Source organism: Amblyomma americanum, chromosome 6 (assembly GCF_052857255.1).
Source record: "Amblyomma americanum isolate KBUSLIRL-KWMA chromosome 6, ASM5285725v1, whole genome shotgun sequence".
Lineage (NCBI taxonomy): Eukaryota > Metazoa > Arthropoda > Arachnida > Ixodida > Ixodidae > Amblyomma > Amblyomma americanum.
In genome coordinates, this window is record NC_135502.1 from 9,864,197 (window position 1) to 9,877,684 (window position 13,488).

The 13,488-nt window shown below is 47.6% G+C and overlaps 1 protein-coding gene across 2 annotated transcripts in view; it reads left to right on the plus strand.

Moving 5' to 3' along the window:
* LOC144136279 (dipeptidyl peptidase 9) overlaps window positions 1-13,488 on the plus strand; it is a 64,770-nt gene that overhangs the window by 46,873 nt on the left and 4,409 nt on the right. For both annotated transcript variants that reach the window (XM_077668497.1, XM_077668498.1), the window contains 2 exons: window positions 4,371-4,473; window positions 11,676-11,980. In XM_077668497.1, the coding sequence (XP_077524623.1) occupies window positions 4,371-4,473; window positions 11,676-11,980 (408 nt within the window). The remainder of the gene's footprint in view (window positions 1-4,370; window positions 4,474-11,675; window positions 11,981-13,488) is intronic.

The following is a 13,488-nucleotide window of genomic DNA, read 5'->3' on the forward strand; positions in this document are numbered from 1 at the left end:
CTCTCCAGCGATTGTGACTTGGTTCTCAAGGCTGTACACAAAGCTCCCTCACTGATTTCGCAATGCCAGTCCATTTGCGGAGTTTTCGTGTCATTTGCTTTAAAATATTTTGTTTTTATATCAAACTTTCATACATTTTAATGATAAACACATTCTGGGCAGGCAGAATTTTATTGTTGTAGCTGTTATTTCACTGATAATTTTATTGTTGTATCCGAGCCTCCGCGGTGGCTCACTGGTTATGGCGCTCGCCTACTGACCCGAAAGACGCGGGTTCAATCCCGGCTGTGGCAGTCTAATTTCGATAGGGTTGAAATTCTGGAGTTCTGAGTACTTTGCGATGTCAGTGCACTTTAAAGAACCCCAGGTGGTTAAAATTCCCGGAGCCCTTCACTACGGCGTCCTCATAGCCTGAGTCGCTTTGGGACATTAAACCGCCATAAACCATAAACCTTTTGTCGTTATATATGGTTTATTTTTACTTAGGGGCAATAGGAGAATCAATAAATCTAAAGAATTTGATCTTTATATCTGGCATCGTTATGAGTATAGATTACACTGTACTTTGTTTGGCTGCCACAGCACTGAGCCTGCTCTGCTTAAGAGGTGATGCATTGAAGATTGGTCGATAGCAGCCTAACACTGCAAAAAACTTGTGAAAAGAGGGAGATGAGAATAAGAACGCAACCGCATTGCTGTGGTTGTGTTCTTCTCTTGTCGTTATCTTATTGATAAAAAAAGTATACTGTGGCGCCAGTTGGTCAGACATATACTATTTGAACGAAGAGTGCAGCGTTTAAAGAGCGCACAGGAAAGGCGACAAGATTTCTGTCGCATGAAAACTGGGGAACACTTGCCTGAGCACTGCAAGGACTGTAAAAGTTGGCTTCTCTTTCTAAACCATATGTAAGCTTTAGGGCACGGTAAAGATCAGTTTGCGAGAGAAATCTTGGAAGCACATGGAATCCGGGAAATGCCATAGTGACATGTGCATCAGGACATCTTCCTTTTATCTCCTGGACAAAGAAATTTTATAAAAAGTGCCCAAGCTCTTCAAACAGTCGTTCGTGCACATTCATTCTCCTTCTCTTTTCTTCTTTTTCCATTCACTGGTTGACGTTTAACTTTTGTTGTCATTGTAGGTTTTCTTCAATCTTAGAAGTTTTGCGCCAGCGCGTTGTTTGATCATTGAGGGGGCTTATACAAAGTTCATTAAGTTAAAAGCGCAGGACCCATCCAGTTCTCATCCTTTCTGTGTGCTTTCTCAACACTACATTCTTCATTGAAACAGTATTATCTTTTTGCACTGTAAGTTTTTTCCATTATGGACTCACAAGCATCACACTTGATGTATAGATTACTGATGTAAGAAATGCACACTTTAGGTCAAGGCAAAATGTTATATCAGTGCAGTATTGGATGTGTACAGCATGTTAACAGGCTGGATGCAACAGTTTCAACAGTAACCGTAAAGAACATTATAGATAATCACTGAGGTAAAGAAAAAATTATGGCAAGAAAAAGACGCTGCACTCCACTGCATAGAGCCACAAATCATCCCTTATTGCGGGGTGTCACGGGGTGTCTTAGTGCGCTTTCAGATTGCTCGTCACGAGGGTTGTAAAAAATATTCGAACATTTTGAATATAGGAGCGAAATGCAGTTTTCAATTCGGGCTTTAAAGCGAATGGCAGTATTCGAAAACCTTGAATATTTTCGAAGTTTAAGAATTAAAAAACATAAGCTGCTGGAAGAAGCAGTCAATGGTCTTATGCATGCTGTGACACTTCCGCGTGATCACACCGCTCTATAAGTCTGCAAGCTTTGTGCATACGGCACGGCGCCGCGTCCACTAACTCGGCCTTCAACGGCTATACGTCCGACACGATGGCGAGGAGTGCGCGTGGTGGAACAAAGCCCGGATGTGAAACCAAACACGCCGCGGAAGGAGCTGCGCTGCGTCCTCTGCACGGAAGGCCCGAAAGACGAAGATGACAAACATGATAAGAATGCAGAACTACCAACATGACCAGTGCGAGCGCTCTGTCAACGTTGGCTTTTGTATTTGCGGTGTTTGCGGACACCAACTTTGAAGCTGACGATGCCTTATTTGTTCAAACGCTTCGACACCTGAAGTCAGACAAGAGAGGAAATGCCAGTTGTTTTAGGTACCGAGTGAGAAAGCCGGTACCGTGAAGCATTTCAACGCAAATGCACAGTCTTCTCTTCGAAGAGCTCTGCCATTTTCTTGCGCTCATAATCTTGGCATAGGGGTACATTTTCCATGTGCTTCCCCAGTTCCTTTTCGTGTAAGACGAAAGTACTCGCCTCAGAAGAATGCCTTGAACCTGCTCTCTCCAAGGGTAGGTCCACGCCATGCCTTTGCGCAGTGGCGCTTGGGTGCAGGAGAGGAGGGCATGCTCGAATGTCCTTATGCCTCGTGCTGGCCCATGCCAACGATGTATCTCTGTCTAGAGCACAGCAGCGCGCAACATTGCAAGGTTGGTCTACGTAGGGACTCTCCCCAGAAATCCCAGGTGCCACGTCCTCCTCTTGGTGCACGACTGTGTGTCGCATGCCATTCCCCTTCCGGCGTGTGCGCAGTGCCTTCGCTGACATTATTCGACTTTCGCGTAACGGCTTACTCAGGCCATTCGCGAGTTTCTTGGTCTTTAGTGGGTGCCACTTATAATCCAACATGACTGCTCGAGAGATGATGAGGCGGCCGGGCTAGCCTTGTGCTGTGCTGCGCTGCGCTGCCTGAAGCTGCCTTAAAATGTTCATGCAAGTGTGCAGCTTGTAAGCGAAGGAACTCTCGTTGCAGGCCCTGTTTATTGCTGTGGCTTGAAGATATGCGTCATCAGTCGGCATAAAAGCCTTCTCTGCGCAGGCACTGCAGGGGCAATAGAAAACACCCGACGCAGGTGTAAAGTGCATAGACAGTCTGCAGTGCGCATTTCGATCCTGCAGATTTATTTTGGAGCATTGCATGTAGGCAACAATTTTTACTGATATAAATCATGAACAAGCCCTGATGGAAATATTTTTAAGCAGTGATCGCTTGACAAGCAAGGTAGCACCAGCTTTAAAGAGAAGCCGTGCTAGAACTTCCTCGATGTCACAAACGCCGTGGATGTAGGTCCACTCCTCCTTAAAGTTAAACAGACTCTGAATTCAGTGCCCATTCAGCGACTGCTGATTGCAAGTGGTCGCTGCTGAAAAGTATTGCCTTTAAGGGCGGTTCACAATTCATAATCTGCACGACAGCTGCAGCGCTTGCGCTGTCGTTTTTGTGTTTCTTCATCGTCCCTGTTTCAACGCGCTGCTTAAAATTTGATGGTGAATGAATTGCCCACACTGAGATTTTAATTAACTTGATTATCCACTTCTTCATGAGCTTAGAATTAAAGGGAATGTACGCAGAATTATCTCACCTTCGACCGGACAGTTCAAGCACTGCAGTAGATTAAAAATGCGATTACTTTTGTTTTCTACCCATATCATGTGTTATACAGGTGTTTGGATGTTATGTTAACATATTGCTGTGGCTGTGTGAAAAACGCAGTAACACGCTAAAGGCGCTGCACGACTGTAATAACAGCACAGAAGTTGGGTGGGCGACCTCAGTGCAAGCCGAACACCTTCCGCCAGTATCATCTCTCCAGCAGTTCTGGAGGCAGCCGCATGGTGGTGATACTGGATGTGAAACTTGCAAATAGCTTCTTTGACAGTGATACGAATGCAAGATCATGCGTGCACAATGCGGTCAGGTGACTGTGGGCTGCGTGAACGAGGTCGGAGAAATTGCAGCATCAGATGCGGCGTGTCTGAAATTTCAGCCACGGTTGTACACTGAACTATATGTGATGCATGACCCGGTACCACAGAAGTCTGGAGTATGAATCATGTCCGAAAAATCTGTTAACAACGTTTATATTTAAGATCAGCATCATGTAACGAATCGCATGGTAAGGGCTTGAGGCTGCGATGCTTAGTGTACTTTGACATGCTGCTGAGTGAACATTGCGTAATGCTAGTTTGAAAGCATTTTTTTGCTTCATTTTTTATTTCAGTTGCTTTAGTGTATTCTGTAGCCTTGGCTTTTGGTGTATGCTATTCAGCTCTTATGAATTCAACAAGGCAAGTTGTTGGGCGAGTTGGTGAATTGTCCGTTTTTTTTTTCTGCGATATTTTTAGTCTCAAACTATTTGCTTCAATTTGAAAATATTCGCTTCGAAACTATTCAGCCAAATTAACTATTCGCTTCATACTCACTTCGAACTGAAAAACTCGCTATTCGCACATGCTTACTCATTGCTGGTTAGCTTTCAGTAATTAAAGGTCTTGATGTGGCTACCTCTGCACTGCAGGGTACAGTGGAAATAGCTGACCATGTGGAAGTCCTGCAGTGGCTGGCCCAGGAGAAGGACTACATTGACCTGTCCAGAGTTGCTATCCATGGTTGGTCCTACGGTAGGTGCTGCCTGCTGTCATCCTGATAACCTGTTGCAGCCTTGTCCTCTCTGGACAGCTTGGCCACTCACTGTTGCTGCTTGCATTGTGCAGCCAACCAGATGGGTAGTGGCTACATGGGGCATGCGGTATCTGTGCCCACTGCCTAAAGTGAGCAGTCATTTTCATTTGGTTGTGCCCCTACCTGCTCGTTGCTACACTTTGCTCCATGCATTTGCATGCATTCGCATACATGCCTTTATGAGCTGGCACTAGCTCACTAACTTCACTGATCTAGGCTCTTGCTCTTGTGAAAGGGGGCACTGTGTTTCGAACATCAGTGCCACTTATGGTTGAATTTATTGCCTTGTGTCATGTACCTCTTCTAGGTGCCACAGTGTGAACTCTGATCAGATGAACTTGTCTGTTTTATCATATCAGCATTTGCTACTTCCTTTGAAGTTTTATGTTGAGCTGTATGCTTTGTCAAAGCAGTGCGTTTCATTCTGTGTGTGCACTTCCAAGCTGATGGCTCAGAACAGCCAAACTGTCGATTTGGACATCAGGACCAACAAAACAGGCAAGGGGTCAATGCAGAATAACTTTTGTAGTTATGTCAGCTGACAAGTGAATAACCATGCTGGACATGCATGCGCATGCACAGCACTGATTGAGAGTGCGCATGGCACGCGTGGCCAGTGCAGCAACCTAACAGCTCACCTGACGCAGTAACGCCTGCCTTCAGGACAAGTGCAATATGTGAAGTTACGGAAGAACAGGGGAAGATGGGACAACGCATGCGCTCTCGCCTCTCTCACTGCCAGCTGTTGCACAGAAAGAACAAGCAAAAAAAAATGTGCCGGAGTGTGTTTTGTGAGCGGCTCACTCCCTCAGAAACTTTGATAATGGAGTGCTCTACCAAGACTTCTCTGCCTGGGCTGCCTGGGCCTTTTGCAAGGGGGAACGCATCTGTCGTTTCTCCTCCTTGTATCGCCGCGACATGCAAGGATCCTTGGCGCCTCCCGGTGTCATCGAGTGCGTCACGGGTTCTTTCGCTTTCACTGCTTTGCTGCGTTGCTGCGCTGGCTTGGTCCGTCAGTCGGCTCTACATGCGCGCGCATTTGCACTGTAAGTGTAGCTTGGCTGGTGCGGTTGCAGCGTTGCCATGTTTTTTTTTCTTTCAAGGTTGGCTCTCGCTGATCAGATTTATTTGTTATAACCGATTATGTGCTTTGACAGCATTGCTATAAGCGGTTTATTTTACCATTGAACATAACATAAAGCTGACAGTGCCGTGACTGACCATTGTTATATCCGATATATTGTTATAACTGGTATTGTTATGAGTGGGCTTAACTGGATTGGCATGGCCCCGTCGCCGTGTACTTCCGGTAAACTCTGGCACCGGAATCCAAAAGTACCGAACCATTGGCTGTTCTGTTTGCCGCTAGTCAGCTGGCCTGCACACGGCTGTGCCGTTTTATTGCCTGTTATCTCTGTTGGTCTCTGAATGCTGGTTTTGCTTGTTTATTGATTTTTGCTACACATTCCTGTTCAAATTCCTGTTTTTTAAGCAGACTCACACACACACACACACGCGCGCACACACACACACACACACACACACACACACACACACACACACACACACACACACACACACACACACGCGCGCACACACGCACGCACGCACGCGCCACACACACACACACAGTAAACCCCTCTTTAATAAAGTACCTCGGACCAGCAAGAGTTCATCCTGCTTTTTAATCACCCATTTATGTGGTAATTATTTATTTTCAGTCATCACATGCCATGTTATCACGTTTTCAATTTCGTTTACGTTTTGTGGAAGTTCCGCATTTGCACAAATACAGTGCGACTACAGATATAACGCAAGTTTGATTTCATGTGAAAACCAAAGTTTCGCATGAACACAGTGTCATTTTCCGCAGCCTCTGTGTCGTTTAAGAGGACGCGCGGGACACAGTTTAGGCGCCGCAGTGCCACCGCGCCTCCGTTTCTTGCCGCCGTTTCCCTGTTCTTCCCTTCCCTACTCTTCACTGCATTTCTGTTGTCATTCCTTTCTCAGCGACCAGTGCCACCTTCTTTCTGCATTCATAATCAGCTTTGACTTTTTTTTTTTTCGATGTGTGCCTGTGCGCTTTACTTAACGGCTCCAAAGAGTTCAAGAAGTTGGCTTCTCATCACAGCTTCTGAGCTTGGTGATGAAGTTATTTCAAGGAGCGCCGTCTTGTCTTTGGTATCCATTTTCCTCCGAAAGTCGGCCTTGCGTGGGCCACGTTGTCATCATTCCGCAGAAAGTATGTCACCACGGCTAGGCGCTCTTTACTATAGCCGTTTCTTTGCAAGAAATCTCTACTCTAAATGAAAAAGATATACAGTCGTCTATGGGAGCTGAAATGGAACTGCAGTTTCACTTTACTATTTACGGGTTTTCGGGTTATACTATACACCAGTTTACTATAGCGGGGTTCTAATGTATAATGTACAAAAGAAGCCTCATTCATTGAAACTGTGAGAAGTAATGAGGGAATGTACTGTCGGGGACAAAAGTCTCCAGGGCGCATCATCGGGAACCAAAGCTGGTAGCTCTGTGATTAGACCCTGGCTGGAGACCGCACTTGTCAAGGTGAACGTCAGACTTGCATGCTATGACACGTGCTAGTGATAGCATTTGATCGCTAACAAACATGGCATTGTCGCACATCCTGGAGAGTTTTGTACCCCGTAGTACGTATTTGTGTGGTAGCATTGCTTTGAGGTTGAAAATGTGAAAAATATTTAGACTACATATTCTCATTGGAATCCGACTCCGCAATCTCTAACTAATGTGTGCGTTGGTTTACCTCTGCTCGGCTTGGTTTTGATGACTGTTGGCGTCATTTGTACGCATATACTGTCGAATCATGCTTCAACGAAATTCACGGTACCCGTGAAAAATTTCGTTTAAACAGAAGCTTTGTTGTCGTGAAGTCAGACCACAACGTTGACGGATTGGACTGAATAGTTCATGGACGTTTATTGTCCAAAAAATCAAAATTCACTGAAAAAATCACGAACTTATTATCAATATGCTGGAGGAAGGGCCAGTTGTATTGCACACATTCTAAAGCTCATCGTGACTAAATTTTGCCGCGCGACTGTGCACGGACGATGGGCGGCGACCGCTTTCATGAGCTCGGCCTGGCTGAGAAAACCAACACTCTGCTGCGGGAACGGCGCTGTGCCCGCAGTACGATGGGCCCAGAACGAGAATGCGAAGATGGCGAAACAATAAGAACCAACAAATGGCCCCAGCAAGCACCTGGTCGGCGTTGGCCTTCATCATTAGGCCTAGCAACTAGAGCCAAACTTAGCATCGTATCCGGTGATATGCACTCTGCGGTAGCTTGCGTATGATGAGAGGCGTCTTGCTTGTCATTGAAACGCCAGTTGTGTACGGTTTTACGATAGAAAACCCAGGGTTGTGGTGCGTTTTGCCGGGGTACGCTGACCGTGCTTTGAAATGCACCATCATTTCCTCTCACGCTCGCCGTCTCCGTGAAGCCATACGCCTCGCACACGCTTTGCAGCTACCTCTCTCCGTATTCGAGACGGAAACGCTCTGCACAGATGAATTCTGTGAACTCGACTACTGTTCAAGTTCGTGCGACGGAGGTCATTCAAGAACTGTATGAACTTGAAATCACATGGGTGCAATGTGCTGACCCGTGCAGAATTTCAGCACCGCAAGTTAAGAGGCTCTCTTTAGGCTTGAATTTCATTTTGTTTGATCAAGTTTTTCGATCTCTCCTGCAGTGTGAATTAATGAGGTTCCACTGTATACACATATATGACGGCTTGGGTGTTGGCGGCGAGTGCGAACAAGGTCCGAAAAATCGAGCAGTCAGTTGCGGTGCGTCCGTAATTTAAGGCGCTCTTTGGGCCATGTCGCGGTGCCGCAAAAAGTCGAATAATCAAGCATGTCCGAAAAATCGGTCGTCTGAATTTTCGCTCGTCAACTGTAAATGCACCCGTTACATTTGCTGTCAAAACTAATATATTTTTTGTGCACACATTTTAAAAGCTTCCTGCTGTTGTCCTGCCAGAACCCGTACTGAGACCGCATTGCCTGAAGGCATTTTAGCGTGAACTAGGAGCACGTGCACCTGCGTCATTGTGCACGGTAGCAGTCACATGCAGCTTGAAGTGATGCTTTAGGCGACATGCCAGAAATGCGGAAGCCCCGATTCTTCGATGATGTTTTGCAGCGCACAATACAAATAAATTAGTAGAGTGTCATTCTGTTGATTCTCTGCCTAGAACCACCGTCACATGTAGTGCCTGTACTATGTCAGTGCACAGGTGCACCAGACAGGGAAAAAAAAATATGTAAAACATTATCACGATATTCGCCCGTGGCGCAAAAGCAAGACTGGAGTGCACCCTAGCCGGTGGCAGTCTTTCTGCATCAACATGCCCTCCACCGGCACACTGGATGATAGCAATTCGTTGCGCACCGTTTGCTCGGTGTTGCTAGGCCTAACTTGGTCTGCAGTGAAGCGACGGAAAAGCGCTTTGGAACTAGCCACCGCTTTTCATAAAATGTTTGTTTTCACTGGTTTCTATCTGCACGATTGTTTCACACTGAAATGAACGCCTCCATTATTCCTTTGTCAGTGTTAGCGAGCGAAAAAACCAAAAGCCGCCTTGCACCAACGAACGTAGTTCGTAAGTGCTGAGTTCGAGCCATCGGCAAAACTGCCGCAAACAGTCGTGCGCCACATTGCATCTTCAGGCGCACATGTTTTCTTATTAGTTCCAGTTCTGCAAAGAATGTCAATTACGCTATTGAAAGTGCAAACAGCTGCTATTGCCGAAACCTAACGAGATATCTGGGCATACGTGGATGTGCCAAAAAAAATACTGGCACTTGGAAAAATTTTGTTGAAGCGGAACCTCGCTCTTAAAATTGTTCATTTTGGGGAAATAATTGCATTGCTTTGTATGGTTTGCTGATGGGGAATTGGAATTATTGTGCTGTGACTAAAATCTCGCTGTTGCGGCGTTCGTTGTAACAGGGTTTGACTGTATATTGCCACACTACTAACTCCTCTAGTGGCGCTGTACCGCGGCTAAACTGCATTTTCTGGCAGTTGGCAAGCCTTGAGCCATCTAGGGGCTAGATGCTTAGTCGTCTTCATCTCTCTTGCTGCCTGCTGCCTTGCGCGTCCCAACAACATCTTGCACATATAAGTAACGCAATTAAACCAGCCCTGTGTACGTCGACCGTTTCTCGGCGACATATCTGGTGGAGGTGCTGGGTTATGGCCCATGTAAACTGACCCCGAGGGCACCCTTGACGTCAGTTCTCAACGCGTGGCTACAACACCAGTCCACAAGGCGAGCCGCCGCCTGCGAGGCCTACAACCCGAGTTCGGCCAACTCACAACATTGTCAAGGGCCATGACGTCCACTACGGCTAGCCAGACAAGTCAGCATTCCGGGAATGCCCCGCCGTTCGCCCTCCACACACCTCGGTCGCCCCCTTGTTCCACAGTGAGAGGTTTGAGGATGCCAAAGACTGATTGGACAGCTTTCACCGTGTGGCGGGTTTCAACGAGTGGAACGGCGAGTGCAAATTACGGAATGTCTACTTTGCGCTACAGGACTCGGCCAAGACGTGGTATGAGAACCATGAAGCTTCCCTCACTAACTGGGAGGTTTTTCGCCGAGAGCTCTTAGCCATGTTCAACACCAGCGAAAGAAAGGAGAAGGCTGAAATTGCCTTGCAATCGAAGTCGCAGCAGCCGAACGAGAGCGTCGCCATGTTCATTGAGGACATAACGTGACTCTTCAATGGCTCCGACCCTAGTATGCCCGAGGCCAAGAAGGTATGCCACTTAATGCGCTGCGTAAAAGAGCAATTGTTTGCCGGACTGGTACGTGACCCGCCAAGAACAGTGGCCGACTTTGCCAAGGAGGCAACAATGATGGAGCATTCTCTGCAGGAACGTGGCGCGCGCTACGGTCGTCAGGTTAGTGTCGCTACCCACTGAGGAGCTTTGAGCGCTTGTGAGGAGCATGGTACGCGAAGAACTCTAGAAACTTCGCTTCGAAGCTCCACAAGCCAGCGTCGCAGCCATACCGGACGTGGTCCGGGTGAAGTCCGGCGAGTTGTTCAGCCACCACGAGCTCCGCAGCCGGCGCCCTACGTGATGACGTACAGTGAAGCACTACAAAGCCGTCCTGGGCCAGTGATGCAAGCTTTTTCCCCCGTCGCTCCTGTGCCTTCACTGTGGTATCCAATTGCAGCCATACCCGCCGAACCACAGGAGTCCCGGTCCACCATGAGAAAAGCGCACATTTGGCGTACTCCAAACAATAGGCCACTCTGCTACCACTGCGGGGAACCCGGCCACATTCTCCGTCACTGCCCTACTGCAGAATGGGCTAGCGGGATTCTCCCTTGATGCACTTCGACCGCACTACGAAGAACGGCCGTGGATAATCGAGCAATATCTGTCCGATACTTTGGCTCCTACGAGGTGCTCAGCCAGCTCAGTGAAGTCATCTACGAAGTTCTTCCCCAGGGAACAGTTCGCTCTTCTAGACGGCCGACCTCTGAGGTTGTCCACGTCGCCCGGATGAAGCCGTACCACGCCCGCTAGCCCCTCGCGTGTATCTACACCACACGCCAGACATGTGCGACTACCCTTGTGGTCCTGCCTCCCATTGCTACCACACCGAGTCGGTGTCCTTCAGAGAGGGAGCAATGCGACACTACTAACTCCTCTAGTGGCGCCGTACCGCGGCTAAATTGCATTTCCTGGCAGTTGGCAAGCCTTGAGCCATCTCGGGGCTAGATGCTTTGTTGTCTTCATCTCTCATGCTGCCTGCTGCCTTGTGCGTCCCAACAACGTCTTGCGCGTATAAGTAACGCAATTAAACCAGCCCTGCGTACGTCAACCGTTTCTCGGTGACAATATCTTAATGAGGCCCTCATCTTCTTATCCTCGTTCGAGCTTGCCGCCTCGCATGATGGGGTTCATGCCTAATGACTGCTAGTCTTTTGCACTTGTGAAGGTACTAGCAGAGTGGGTTCAACCAACTTCACTGGATGCTTCACATGTGCATACCAATGGATGGCCACGGGGACCAGACTAGTGTAGTGTGGCTGACCAGAGTAGTGTGGGGCTGACCAGTTTTTTTGTGTGCAGGTGGCTACCTCTCTCTGATGGGGTTGGCACAGCGGCCCGATGTGTTCAAGGTGGCTGTGGCTGGGGCACCCGTCACCTCGTGGAACCTGTACGACACGGGCTACACGGAACGCTACATGGGCGCCCCTCAAGACAACCCACAGGGCTACCGGCGCGGCTCAGTGCTCTCCTATGTCGGGCAGCTGCCCAGTGACCAGAACCGGCTGCTCATTGTTCACGGCCTGATGGACGAGAATGTGCACTTCACCCACACTAGCCAGCTTGTGGCTGCGCTTGTCAAGGCTGGCAAGCCCTACCAGCTGCAGGTGCGCTTCCTGCCGAGACCTGGAGAACTTGTCATAGGGGAAGCAGAATTGGAATGCATTGTTCTTTCCTATCAAAAAGCAGAGCCAGTCCTGCAGGATCTCAATAGTACGAATTTCTTGGATCGCGGAGAATATTTGATTCATTCATCTCGGGGTGTGCAAATATTCAAAACTTCGAATAATTTACCAATAGTATTTGCTATTCGATTCGCACTGAATTTTTACTATTTAAACTATTAGAACCTCCTAAATATTCAGAAATTTTGAATTTCCTGCTCATCTAAACTTGCTGTGATATATCGCAAGATTTTGAAATGGCAGTATCTTTCACTTGTAAAATGATGGTTCGTTTTATGGGGGTTTAATGTCCCAAAGCGAGCCGTAGGGAAGGACTCCGGAAGTTTCAACCACCTGAGGTTCTTTAACGTGCGCTGACATCGCATAGTACATGGGCCTCGAGAATTTCGCCTGCATCGAAATTCAACCGCCGCGGCCGGAACCGAATCCATGTCTTTCGGGTCAGCAGCCGAGCACCATAACCACTGAGCCATCGTGGCGCCTCTGAGCCACTTGTAAAATGAGTTCACTTGCCCTTTCTTCATATAACTGACTATCAGCATGTTTCAGAAGCCGCGAAAGATAATGCTAGGCCTTGTATAAAGTCAATGCGCTGACCACTATTGAGAAGCACTACTGCGTCACGTCACGATGCAGTTGACAACTAGCTGTGAGCCTGACTGGCAGCGATCCTGTGATTTTAGATCTCTAAGATAAAAGGTGCAGCGTGCACGGAAACAGTCGGCTTGTGGAGGATAGCAGAATGGGCGAAGTTGGGGCCTGCGTGGGCTGCCATGGTTGTTTCAAGGTGACTGCTTTGATTGTTTTCTATTTTTGTCAGTTAGATTTTAGAAACGATGAGCATCAGCCTTGAAGCCAGCCTGTGCAACTGCACTGCTTACAGTGCAGCCTGCACGCTGAGGGATCTGACGGCATGGTTTTGCTTTCGCACCTTCGATTTGTGACAGCATTTCATCACGAGGCTAAGTCCGCACCCAAAGAGTAGTCTGCCCTACAACCAAAGTGAACACAAGCATATTTCGTTGCGACAGATTTTGAGTGCCGTGAGTGGCAATCTCCTGGACTTTCCTCCAACTTATCGAGACTTCGAGAAGTAAGAATGACTTTGGCGGTCTGATACAAGGCTGCTAGGGCAAATCGCCCTTGCTCTGCCTAAAAATGTAGTTAACACTCAGTGAAAATTATAGCCAGAAGTTCTGAGTACTGAGCGCCTTACAGTCTCAACCATAATTTTCAGTGTTACAACTGTGTTCAGTGTTCAGAAAATTTTTGTGTAATTTGCGCACCCCTTTTTTGAAGCCTTAATTTAAAGAAAAAAAGAGCACAAATTACGCAAATAAATATGTTAGAAACACAGGAGAATGTTGATGACAGCAAAAAATGTAGCAATGACAACAGAATGGCTAAATCGCAAAAACAAATAGAACATT